Source organism: Nicotiana tomentosiformis, chromosome 3 (assembly GCF_000390325.3).
Source record: "Nicotiana tomentosiformis chromosome 3, ASM39032v3, whole genome shotgun sequence".
In the NCBI taxonomy this organism is placed as follows: domain Eukaryota; kingdom Viridiplantae; phylum Streptophyta; class Magnoliopsida; order Solanales; family Solanaceae; genus Nicotiana; species Nicotiana tomentosiformis.
Window position 1 is genome coordinate 118,359,198 of NC_090814.1, and position 12,744 is coordinate 118,371,941.

Below are 12,744 nucleotides of genomic sequence, written 5' to 3' on the forward strand. Positions count from 1 at the left end.
CTTGATTTGGCGTATGGTCTCGAATTATAGGTGTGTTGAGGGATCTCTCATGTTGTTTAGTTGTGGAGTAAAGTAGATTCTCATGTTTTGTTGATGAGTTCAGAATCAAGAATATTAAGTGATTGCATAGTAGTCGTGATTGTGGACGGGTATAGAGAGATGTCGGTTTGAGGTAGAGTAGGCGGGTTATCTCCTACGAGGTATCCTGAGGATGTGTGGTCCTTAAGATGTTTTGTAAAGAGTTATCTTTTACCAGTGAATGATATATGTTGCAATTTGAGTTTGGATCGCTTGTGATATTGTCTTGACTATTACAAGGGTGACTACAAGATTTGCAGATGATTTGAGATATTATATGGTTTGTGTTACATGGGCTTACGAAGGATTTAGTTGAATTTCAATGCGGGATTCTGGCAGTAACAGAGTATGGGTATCGTGATGTTATCCACTATTTTGTTCTATGGCTTTGAGCCAAGTGGGGGAGTCTGCTATCGACGAGTTGTTTGCACGGTTATGTGTCGTGTTGGTTTCGGTTCGGGGTATACTGGTGAATCAATTATGACTTGTAGAGGCTGAGATCGAGGATGACTCGGGTAATGTCCACTCTGATAGGAGATTTTGTGATTGCTAAAAGGGTATATAGAGGTTACAGAGTGATGATTTGTAGTTGTCAAACCTCGGCAAATCTATTTGAGTTAAAAATGGTTTCTTTCGATGTGATAATGGGAATGGACTGGTTAGCCTCATGCTATGCAAACGTTGATTGTTGTACGAAGATGGTTAGGTTTCAGCTTCCCGGTGAACCCGTCATTGAATGGAAGGGGAACATTGCTACGCCGAAAGGTAGGTTTATTTCCTATCTTAAGGCAAGGGAGATTATCTCAAAAGGTTACATTTGTCATCTCGTTCGTGTTACATATGCGGAGGTGAAGCCGCCTACTCTACAATCAATCCCCATGGTCTATGAACTTCCAGGACTTCCTCCTGAAAGGGAGATTGAGTTTAGCATTGATGTGTTGCCTTACACTCAACCGATCTCTATCTCTACATACAGGATGGCCCCGACAGAGTTGCGAGAGTTGAAGGCACAGCTGAAGGACTTTCTGGATAAGGGCTTCATTAGGCCTAACACTTTACCTTGGGGTGTGCCATTCTTGTTTGTGCGGAAGAAAAACGTATCGTTAAGGATGTGTATCGATTATCGATAGTTGAATAAGGTTACTATAAAAAAGAAGTATCGACTTCTAAGGATTGACGGCCTATTTGACCAACTCCAGGTTGCCAAGTATTTCTCCAAGATTGACTTATGTCAAGGAGAAGTATCAACTTGAAGGCAATTTGGAAGGGACTTGGAGAAATAGAACAACGTGGTAGTAGGTTGGGTTAGCACAGTAATGGGTATGATCGGTTCTTTGGGTACTTATGACGCGGCTAGACTCTATAGGTGTTTAATGGCAATGCTCTTGGGTTTTGGCAACCTGCGTGGCTAATTTGAGTTACAGAGACCCGGTTCAGATAGCTTGGTTGTGTGAAAATGGGTTTCGAAGAGTTCTCAATGGCTTTTAAATATTTCCTACCGGCGTGAGGAATACGTTGCGTATTGAAATTTTCTCCGGGATGAGATCATATGGAAGGTTTCTCACAGATCGGGTATGTATTCTGCTTGTGACTCATAGTTGATTATGATATTCCTGTACTCTTCACAGGATGGCATGGTAGACGCGGTGCATTGCGTGGGATTGAGATTTTCTTGTGCAAGGTCACAGTTCAGTTTTGAAGGGAATGACATAAATTCGTAGGCAACATGGATGGATTCAGATGACTAGGTGAATGATACTACAACTTGGTATTGCCTGAGAAGGGTGTGCATTTCAGAAGAGGCAATGTGTTTTGATTTATGGATACTTCATTGGTATTGTGGCACTCTCCTGGTTGATCGACTGCTGATATTCAAATTTTTCTATGTGGCACAGAAGAATTTTAGAAGTATTTCTCATGAGGTGACCGTGTATGAGAGATGTTCTAGACATTTTGGCGGTGGAGATGGAATCAAATATGGTGATTCGTGTGCTTTATGGATTTGGAGGCTGGGAGTTCTTAGGAGTAGATTGTTTCATGGTTGTGGACTGTGAGGTTGTGGCGAAGATAGCTAGATGGTAGTTTGTGTTATGATTCAGTCATTGTGGATTTTCGGAGGGCTATTTATCTATTTGTGGGTGACCAGAGTCGATTTGGGGGTCCATTGGTAGGCCCAATTAGGATGTGTATTCTACACCGAGCTGGATTGGTTGGCTCCATACTGCTATTGTTGAGGGATGTGTCATTCGGTTGTTGTTGAGCTTATTCATGTTCTGAGATGATTTGTGAGCTGCTCTTTTATGCTACGAGGAGTTGTGATTCATTGGTTATATACACATATGGTGCGGTTCTATTGGGGCCTTATAGCGGAATTTGAGCGAGAAGAGTATTGGGTATTGCTTGGTTGATGGAGTATTGGTTATGTTCTTTCGGGTTTTGAGTTTCATTGTGTCATTTGCTTCTCCGTGGTTATTGTAATGCACTTGGAGTACTTGATGTTGAATTGTGCATGGTTATTGATTTTTAGCAGGGTGGCTTGAGGTATTTCATATGAACCAGTATTTGGATAGGGTCACGCACTGCAGCGGAGTTATGTTAAGATCCGATCCTTTGTGTTAGATTCATGTGTTTTGGTTCTACGGTGTGTGATAGGTTCTTAGAATTGTGTTGTGGTGGTACTTGTTGAGCTTGCGGGACAATTCTCTCATCTGAATCATTTTTCCATGATTTGAGTATATTTGGAAGGTTGCTTATTGGTGCACGGATTGCACGGGTTATGGCATCAGATTGTATTGATGTGGCATGTCACTAGAGTGGTCGTGTTGGTTGAGATGAGTCATTGGGCCTAGGATGGATACTATCATAATTGATTACAGCATGTTTGGAAGGATAATATCGAAAGTCGACTTAGAATTAGCTATAGTTCTTGTCGAATGAGAAGGAATTCCATGACTGGTTGATCTGATGAATGGTTATGAGTTCTGCGTGTTTCATTCATCATCGACAGTGTACGAAGGTGTTAGAACAAGGTTTTGTTTGATATGAGCTTTATTACCGTCATTGGGTTGATTTGAGCAGCTACTGTGATTAGAAATCATTGCTTCGAGCATTTGAGCTATGTGGTATTTGAATTTGAGTATTTGAGTTATGGTTACGGCTTTTGGTACAGCTTGTTCAGAATTATACGGTATGTAGATGCGAAATTCTGATCTTATAAGAAATTCCGGATGTTGGAAATTTGATTCGAAGGCTTGTGGGCTAGGTTGAATTGAGAAATTTCAGTTATGTTGTGTTATCGGACCTGTATGGGATAGGGTAACATGGGATCACCCTCGGGTATGTGCATGGCAAGGTTATACAGCGGTTTGATGGCTTTGGGAACAACTATGGACACGTTCGAGGACGAACGTATGTTTAAGTGGGGGAGGATGTAACGACCCGACCGGTCTTTTTGAGAATTTACACTTCGCTCGGTTGTTTGAGAGAATGAGTTGCTCTGTATGATGTAATATAACTTATGTGAATCATCGGTTTTGGTTTTCAGGTTATTCAGAATTGATTTGAAAGAATGATTCTCAGCTAGAAGCTTTAAATTTGAAAGAGTCGACCAAGTTTGACTTTTTGTGAATTTGAACACGGAACGGAGTTCAGATTATTCCATCAGCTCCGTTGGGTGATTTCAGACTTAAGAGCGCGTCCGGATTGTGATTCGGAGGTCCGTAGTTGAATTTGGCTCAAAATGACGAAAGTTGAAATTTTGGAAAGTTTGACTGGGAGTGGACTTTTGTATATCGGATTCGGATTGTGATTCTAGGAATTGGAATAGCTTAGTTATGTTATTTGGGACTTGTGCGCAAAATTTGAAATCATTCCGGATTGAGTTGCTATGTTTTGGCACGAGTTATTGAATTTAAAAGTTTAAAATTCATAGATTTCGATTTGAGGTGTGGTTCGTCGATTTGATGTTGTTATATGTGTTTTGAGGCCTCGAGTAGGTCTGTATTGTGTTATGGAACTTGTTGGTATATTCAGACGGGGTCCCGAGAGGCTCGGGTGTGTTTCAGATTGATTTCGGATCATTTTCTTCAATGTTGCGATTGCTGGTTCTGGTGTGACCGCACCTGCGGCTAGTTTGCGAAGGTGCGAGGGTCGCAGAAGCGACGAAGGGGTCGCAGGAGCAGAAATATTACTGGGAGCAGGGTTCCGCAGAAGCAGAGATTGCTTCGCATCTGCGAAGGCACAGATGCGGAGTTGAGCGCAGAAGCGACAAGTGGGCGCGCACCTGCGAGTGCACGGATGCGGGTATTTTACCGCAGGTGCGAAGGCAGACCTCCAATGCTTCTCCGCATAAGCGTGTTTTTGGTCGCAAATGCGACGCCGCAGAAGCGGCTAATGTGTCACAGGTGCGAAAGTGCTGGGCAGAATGATAAATACAAGGGTTCGCGATTTTGGCTTCATTTTAACACTTCCAAGCTCGGATTGAGGCGATTCTTGGAGCAATTTTCATCTTGTGGACTGGGGTAAGTGTTCTCTACTCATTTTTGATCTTATATCGCAAATCTACCTTCGTTTTTGGTAATTGAATTGTGAATTTAATTGAGAAAATTGGGGGTTTTGGCCTAAAGTTTCATAATATGAATTTTTGAGTTTTGAACATCGAATTGGAGTCGGATTTGAGTGAAACTAGTATGGTTGGACTCCTAATTGAATGGGTTGTTGGATTTTATAAATTTTGTCGGGTTCCGAGGTGCGGGCCCGGGATGGGCCTTTGGCCGATTTTGGGCTTTTTATTCAAGATTTTATCTTTTCGATCAGGATTGGTTCCTTTAGTATTGTTTGATGTATTTGGGTTGTTTTTGGATAGTTTTTGAGCCGTTCAGAGGTCGGAACGCGCGGGATGGCATTTTGGAGCATCGCTTGGCTTGCTCGGTGTTGAAATTGGCTTGTTCGAGGTAAGTAACTCTTCTTATCTTAGTGCTGAGGGTATGAAACCCTGAAATACGTGTTATGTAATTTGTGTTGAGGTGACGCACATGCTAGATGACGGGCATGTAGGCGTGCACCATGTGAACTGAGACTCTGTTGTTTCCATGGCACTGAATAGTGGCCCTATTTTATTGATATTCGTATTTTCACCATGTGATAAAGTAATTGAGATGTCAATCATGCTAGATATCATGTTTAGGCTTTATGCCGATATTGTTTGGACCCATAGTGGTCGTTTCTTACTGTCATCTCACTGAATTCATTGATATTTCGTACTCAATCATTTTCATGCATTAATACCATATCTCGATCTCAGATATTATTTATTGACACATCATATCATTGTTGTCGGGCTAGTTTCATGACATTGTGAGCCCGTGAGTGAGACTGGAGAGATTGATGACTGAGTGAGGCTGAGGGCCTAAGTGAGAGTGACTTTTTGGGATCGGGCTGCATGTCGCAGCATATTATATTGATTATATTTTAGATGGATCAAGTTGCACGCCGCAACGAGCCTTCGGGCTATATATATATATATTATTGGATCAGGTTGCACACCACAATAATATTGCATCGGGTTGCACGCCGCAACAGTACTGGATCGGGTTGCACGCCGCAATAATATTGAATCGGGTTACACGCCGCAACAATATTGGATCGGGCTGCACGCCACAACAATATAACACTTGGGTTGAAGTTGCCCCTCCGGAGTCTACACATCCCTAGTGAGCACAATCGACTATATATATGTGGATCGGGTTGCACGTTGCAAACAGGCCTTATGGTCATATATGGATCGGGCTGCTCGCCGTAGCAGACATTGTATAGCGCTGAGTGATTGAGTGTGCTGAGCTTTGAGCATAGTGAGAGAGAATGCGAGACAGTGAGATTGAGTACTTTGAGAGTGTGAGTACATGAGTTTATCTCTGAGATACATTGCATTGACATGCACACATAACATACACGCATAGAGATGTATTTTTCTCATGATGTATGGTATCACATTATTCATGATTTCTCACACATGTTGACAGATGGGCATAGTGATGCATTTGTTTTACACTGGTTATCTGGAAAGAAAATGAAACACCTTATTTATTATGGAAAGAATTTTGGAAAAATTATTGTTTTCAAACTTATTCATATTTTTGGTAACTCTGGTAAATGATTTGGGTTTTTCATTGAAGTACTTGAAACGCAAAACTATTTTCAGAAATCATGTTTTTGTTGAGCATTTGATTGTTGAGTTACTTCTGGTATTACTTGTTTTATGTTGCTTTGAACTATTGTTGGTTATTGAAGTTGGGACCCGACCTTGGTACAAGCTCGTCACTACTTTCAACCTAAGGTTAGGTTTGTTACTTATTGTGTACATGGGGTCAGTTGTACTCATACTACACTTCCGCGCCTTGCGTGCAGATGTTGGCTGCTGATGTTGTTGTGTTCGATGGGAGCTGGATTAAAGATGTACCTGCGTCCCGACTGGAGCTGCCTCTTGTTCGTGATAGCTTTAGATCTGTAAAACTCTGTTTATGTACTATTCAAACAGACTATGTATTTATTTTATTTCCGCTTTGTAAACTCTATTCTTAGAAGCTCATGATTTGTTCTAACAGTTCTTGGGAAATGTATAAGATTCAGATAATTCCTTTTGTTCAATTGTCTTTTTAATATTATTGAAATTGGATGGTTATTAGTTGGCATACCTAGCGGGTTGGGTTAGGTGCCATCACGACTAGTGAATTTGGGATCGTGACACTAGCAGAGATGGTATCCAATTTTCCTCGACCCGGTCATGATGGTATCTATCGCGCAATTGATATGTACCTTAAGGAGCACCCTGGAATCAGCAAGAGTGAGAGGAAGAGAATTTGTAAGTTGATGGACTGCAAGAAGCTCTCGGTGGATGCTTGTATGCATGCTGTGCAAAACGAGAGGCTTCCCCTTCGTGCTCTTTTTCGACCAAGTAAGGGCTAATGCCTCGTCTGGGAGCAGTACTCCGGATCTGCCCAAAGCTATTAGGGACCTTAACAGTGCTTCATATGGAAGTTCAAGATCTGCAACAACAAATACAGAAGAAGATTATGCTGCAGCCTCTGCAGAAGAACTCAGGGCCTTGAGAGGAGAGCTTGCAGCCTTAAGAATGGGAAATGGAGGAACAAACGACAAAGTTATTCTGGTCGAACAAAGGGGGACAAGGGGCCGAAAGTCTTGGATCTGCTAACTTGGAAGAAGCTAAGTCTACACCTTCAAGAAAAGGAAGGCATTCAGTTTCTTAGTTCTAACAGCTTAAGGAATGTACTCTTGGTGGCTTTTTTTGATGGGATTTGTCTTAGTAATTGATATTAGCATGTCAAAAAGACTAGTAGTCATTTTTCTCTGTAAGTCCTCTAGAAGAAAATGAAGGATATAGTTTGACAAAAAAGTTTGTAGGAGGAAATGAAGCCTCTTATGTGCCAACAAACAGAAGTTATTGTATAGATGTTCTAACATTTATTAGTTGTCCATGCGAAAAAAAAAAACGACGTTCAATTATTCTGGATCATAAGTCAATGTCAATCTTGCGGTTATCTTAACAGATATAATTAGTCTAACGATATTAGCAGTACTTGATTTTCATTGTTTGAATTTGATAAGTTTTCTCTGCTGACAGGATTTTTGGGAGTAAATAATTTTGGGCATCATCGAATTAAAAATATTTTTGGGTGCAGAGATGGAGAAAATAGAGGAAGTATCAACATTTAAGAGGAAATATTCATTATTCTAAGTTCTAACCATGGCTAAGATCTGGTTTTAGTTAATTAAATATATACTATTGATATTAAAATGTGGCTTGTCCTACTCAATGAAGTAAGAACTTTCAAAAATGAAGGGGAACTAGATCTTAAACTCATGAATATTTTCAGTAATATCCAAATATATATAATTGGTTTCACTTCTATTTTTATGTTTTTTTTTTAAAATTGAGAACGCCGTTTGGTGGTGCGACCCTATGATTCGAACTTAAAAATATAAAGTATAGAGTCCAGACCTTCCCACTTAAACCCCGTACGAATCCTAACTTGAGAATTGGCAAGTTATGCTATGCTCACAAATTATTAAAAATGCAGCCTGCACTTAAAAATCAATCCACAAGGCAATTATTAAGAGCCTTCAGTTCATGGTCTTTTGCCATTAAAAATGCAAAATCACCTCAAAGAGCCTTGTCACTCTACGCTCAAATGCAACGCCAAGCCATTCCAGTCGACAGTTTCGCCATTCTTTTCACTCTTAAATCATGCACCGAGTTGCGCAACCTTCCTCTCATATGCCACCTCCATTCCCATCTCCTCAAATTAGGCTTTAATATCCACGTGTATGTTGCCACCTCTCTGCTTAATGCATATGCTGGAACCTCATTTGAGTGTGCGTACAAGCTGTTCGATGAAATTCCCGTGAGAAATACTGTCACGTGGAACACGATGATAACTTGCTTTTCTCGTTCCAGGGATGTTAAAGGAGCGAGGAAGATGTTCGATCAGATGCCTTTGAGAGACCTAGCTTCGTGGTCGGCAATGATTGCTGGATACATGAGCAATGGGCATTGGGAGGAAAGTGTGGCGCTCTTCCAAGAAATGGTTATGTTTGAACAACTAAAGCCTGATCAAGTGACCATTGGGCCAATATTGGCGGGCTGTTCTGAAATGGGCTCAATTGGTTTGCTCCTTGGGAAATCAGTGCATGGTTTTGTCGTGAAGAATCATTGGGAACTTAATGTGGAGCTTGGTACTTGTTTAGTAGACATGTATGCTAAATGTGGATTCTTGAATTTTGCTTCTCTGGTTTTCGATATGATGAAAGATAGAAATGTCGTTACTTGGACTGCTTTAATTTGTGGAGCAGCAAAACATGGTTTTGGAACTGAAGCTTTGGAGATATTCAAGAAAATGAGACAAGGGGGTGTGCTACCTAACGAGTTTACGTTCACTGGGGTACTTAGTGCTTGTGTACAAGCAGGGCTGGTTGATGAAGGTCGTGGATATTTCAAAATGATCGAAGAGTGTGGACTGAGACCAACAATTCAGCATTATGGCTGCATGGTTGATTTATTTGGGAAGGCTGGGTTGTTAGGGGAAGCATATGAAGTTATCAATACTATGTCACCCGAGCCTAACATAGTTATTTGGGGTTCCTTTTTGTCATCTTGCAAGTTGCATAAACAGTTTGAGATGGCAGAGCGAGTGATTGAGAGGGTCATGAATTTGGTGAGGCCAGAGAATGATGGAGGGGTTTATACCCTTATCTCAGACTTGTATGTTCTGGGTGGTAAATGGGCAGAAGCCGAGAGGGTGAGGCAATTGATGCTCCATCAACATGTGAGGAAAGCTAGAGGATGTAGTTTTATAAGAAATAATACAACATGAAGTATCAAACTGCACCAGATTCTTGTTTAGATAATGCTCTGGTCAAGAAATTTTTTATTTCTTCTTTCTGTTCTTGAAGTGACTTTCACCGACAGTAGAATTAGGAAGGCGGAGGACTTATCAAGTTAAGACGAAGAAAGAAGCAACTTATTGCAGAAAAAACTAAGATACTGGAAAAAGATGCCGCATATAGGAAGGTGTATAAGTTATACGTGTCTCCCTGCTTCCTCACACAAAAGTATACTTCCTGTGTTTATGCCTCAATGACACCAATTGAATCTAAAGGTTCTTTAGCAGAATGTGGAAAGATCATGAAAGGTCGAAATAAGCACTTCATCATTGGCAATGCTCCACTTAGCTAAAGCATCTACAACTTTATCAGCCTCCCTATTACAATGACGAATAACACAATTTAGTTGCCTGGTAATAACTTGAATGTGCTTGATAATGTCCCAAAACTGCCATGGTGGACTGGTCGTTTGGAATTTCCTCTGATCATCTCTATAACCAACAAAGAGTCGCAGTCTAGGAAAATTTTGTGGATCGATGTTATTCTGAATACACCAATTCATCCCAAATAAGACTGCCTTTGCTTCTGCCATATTACTACAGTTTCTGGTAATTGGAGAAGCAAAAGTCATGAGTAATGTTACGCGGCGCCTTCCTGAAGTTCCTTGGAAGGGCGACGTAAGGCTAAGCAACCGATGTCAGTGCGGTTGCTATGCGCCAACTGAGGCCCTCGCCGTACGCTAGACTAGATTGTCAGTGCCGTACGGGAAAGCCAATGTCGTGAGCAATTGAGCAGCGGAAAATGAGCAATTGATGATGAAAGCTGATGATTGTATTGATGATGATGAAAGCTATTACAAGATGAAATGCGGTGTCGGGGGGGAGAGACACCAGTACAGAGAATTGTTTGAATGCTTGAATGTTTGAATGCTTTGGTCCCCCTTAATAATGCTTAAAAAAATAAACCAAAGTTACATGAGTTGACCTAAGAAAGCTGTAGAAGCACACTGAAAATGAATGAAGTAAAACTACTCTATAATTACAATGAAAAGGACTTAGTCTTTTATGGAAGCAAGTCCGATGGCAGCAACTTTGTCTTGAACAGCAGGGTCTGCGCGCGCATTGCTGTGGGCGCGCGCAGCACTATTTGGATCTGCCAGCGGCTGGGCGCTGGTGCTTGGCATTGGGTCTGCGCGCATGGCACTGTCTGGGTGTGCGGCGCTGATGGCAACATGATGATTTGTGCGCGCGGCATTGTCGGTGCGCGCGGCACTGATGGCATTGGCCAGCCGCTGAGCGCTGGCATTGAATATCGGTGGGGCGACAGAGGCGCATGCTCGCTTGTCACTTGGCGCTGCCGAGACCACGGGGCCGACCGTGGCGCTAGGCGTTGGGAGGCTTGCCGGGACGCCACGGGGCGCGTCCAAGGGGTCATGGGTCGATGATGGAAAGCAGCCCATGACATTCTCCCCCACCTGAGTTGGCGACGTCCTCGGAGCCTTACCTGCAGGATGATGATGATTGGTCAGGCTCTTGACGGCTGGGAGGTCTGTTCCCCTCGGTGCTGTGAGATGTCTTTCTGAATGATCTTCTATGCATTTCTGAAATGGCCTGAGGCGGCTGACATGGAAGACTGGATGGATTTTCCACCAGGCTGGTGTGTTCAGCTGGTATGTGGATTTCCCGATGCGCCTTGCAATGGAAAAAGGCCCGATGTAGCTTGGCAATAGGCGAGGATCTTGGGTCCTCTTTGCAAACAAGTTTCGCCTCGGGGTTCTTACCATCACTTTGTCCCCTGCTTGATGTTGGGCAAAGCGACGGTTTTGTTCGGCATGCCTCGTTGCCCTATCTTGGGCATTGACAAGATAGCTCCGCACTATCTTCAAAGTTTGTTCCCATTCTGTAGAGAAACTGGCAGCTCGATGAGATGATGGTATGGTTGGTGCATTCACATTTTGTGGGAGTAGCGGTTGCTGTCCGGTAACAATTTCAAAAGCGCTTTTGTTTGTATGGGCGCACTTTTGTGAATTGAAACACAGCTGAGCAGCATCCAGAAGCTTCACCCAATGTGTTTGTGACCCGGTAGCAAATTGGCGGAGATATTCCTCCAGCATGTCATTGAACCGGTCTGTTTGATCATGTGTTTGCTGATGATGATGGTTTGAGTTGTAACTCAATTTGGATCCGAGGCAACTGAAGAGTTGGGTCCAAAACTTGCTAGTGAAGCGTGGGTCGCAGTCACTGATGATGTTGCTGGGCATACCCCAATGTTTGACAACATGGGAGAAGAAGAGTCGAGCTGTTTCTTCTGCCGACATGTTCTGTGGGGCTGCGATGAAGGTAGCATACTTGGAAAACAGGTCTACTACCACCATGATGGTTGCATGATTTCCGACCTTGGGTAATCCTGTGATGAAATTCAGGGAAATGCTTTCCCAAGGTCTCTGTGGGACAGGTAGCGGCTCCAAGAGTCCCGCTTGTGCTGGGTGATCCGACTTGGCCTTTGGGAATGCTTGGCAAGTCTTCACACAATGAGGGGCGCCATGAGCTGTTGGACCCCGATGATGTGATGCCTGTTTGATGATGTTGAGGGCAGCCAGAACTATGGGTTCAGGTCTGTTGGTTCCCTCCTTAAACTGCATGGCCGTGATGTTTCCAGCGGCCATCTTCTTGGATATACATGGTATGGTGTGGGGTTTGGCCCCGTTGTCTCCCATCATTAGGAGCATGTTGGCATATGGTACTGGGATGGTGTTGGTCTACCTGAGGAATTCCAATCCCACTATCAGTTCGAAGTCATCGATGATAGCTATGCGTAGGTCGAATATTCCCTTGTATGGGCCAAGCTGGATTGGCGCTTCTTTGGCTATTCCACTCACTTGCTGAGATGGAGAGTTGATAGCCTTGACACGACCCTTGCATTTTTGCACTGCTAGACCGAGGCGTTGCACCTGAGTTGAGGCCAGGTAGTTGTGGCTAGCACCCGTGTCTATCAATGCCCGAATAGGTCTGCCATTTACTTTCATGTCAACGAACATTAAGGTCCTCTTTTGTGATGTGGGAGGCCTCACGTCCGCCTTTCCTTTCCCTTTCTTGTCGATTGGGAATGCCTTCTTCTTGGGGTTGCCAGTACTGGTTCCCACCAAGGTATCATGAATGGAGCCGACAAATGCGTTGAAGGCACCTACTTGATCGGCGCCGTCTGAGCCGTCGGTATCTAACTCGTCATCGTCAACAGTTTGTTGAGCATTGACTTGTGTATTGGGGC

General features: G+C 43.0%; 2 protein-coding genes across 2 annotated transcripts; both read left to right on the top strand.

Moving 5' to 3' along the window:
• Positions 1-701: 701 nt before the first annotated feature.
• LOC138908404 (uncharacterized) lies at positions 702-1,208 on the top strand. The gene has a single exon (XM_070199067.1). It carries the CDS (start codon positions 702-704, stop codon positions 1,206-1,208), a length of 507 nt encoding a protein of 168 aa, XP_070055168.1.
• Positions 1,209-8,121: 6,913 nt separating this feature from the next.
• LOC104096943 (pentatricopeptide repeat-containing protein At3g62890-like) lies at positions 8,122-10,547 on the top strand. The gene has a single exon (XM_009603401.4). It carries the CDS (start codon positions 8,169-8,171, stop codon positions 9,465-9,467), a length of 1,299 nt encoding a protein of 432 aa, XP_009601696.1. The 5' UTR covers positions 8,122-8,168; the 3' UTR covers positions 9,468-10,547.
• The last annotated feature ends 2,197 nt before the right edge of the window (positions 10,548-12,744 follow it).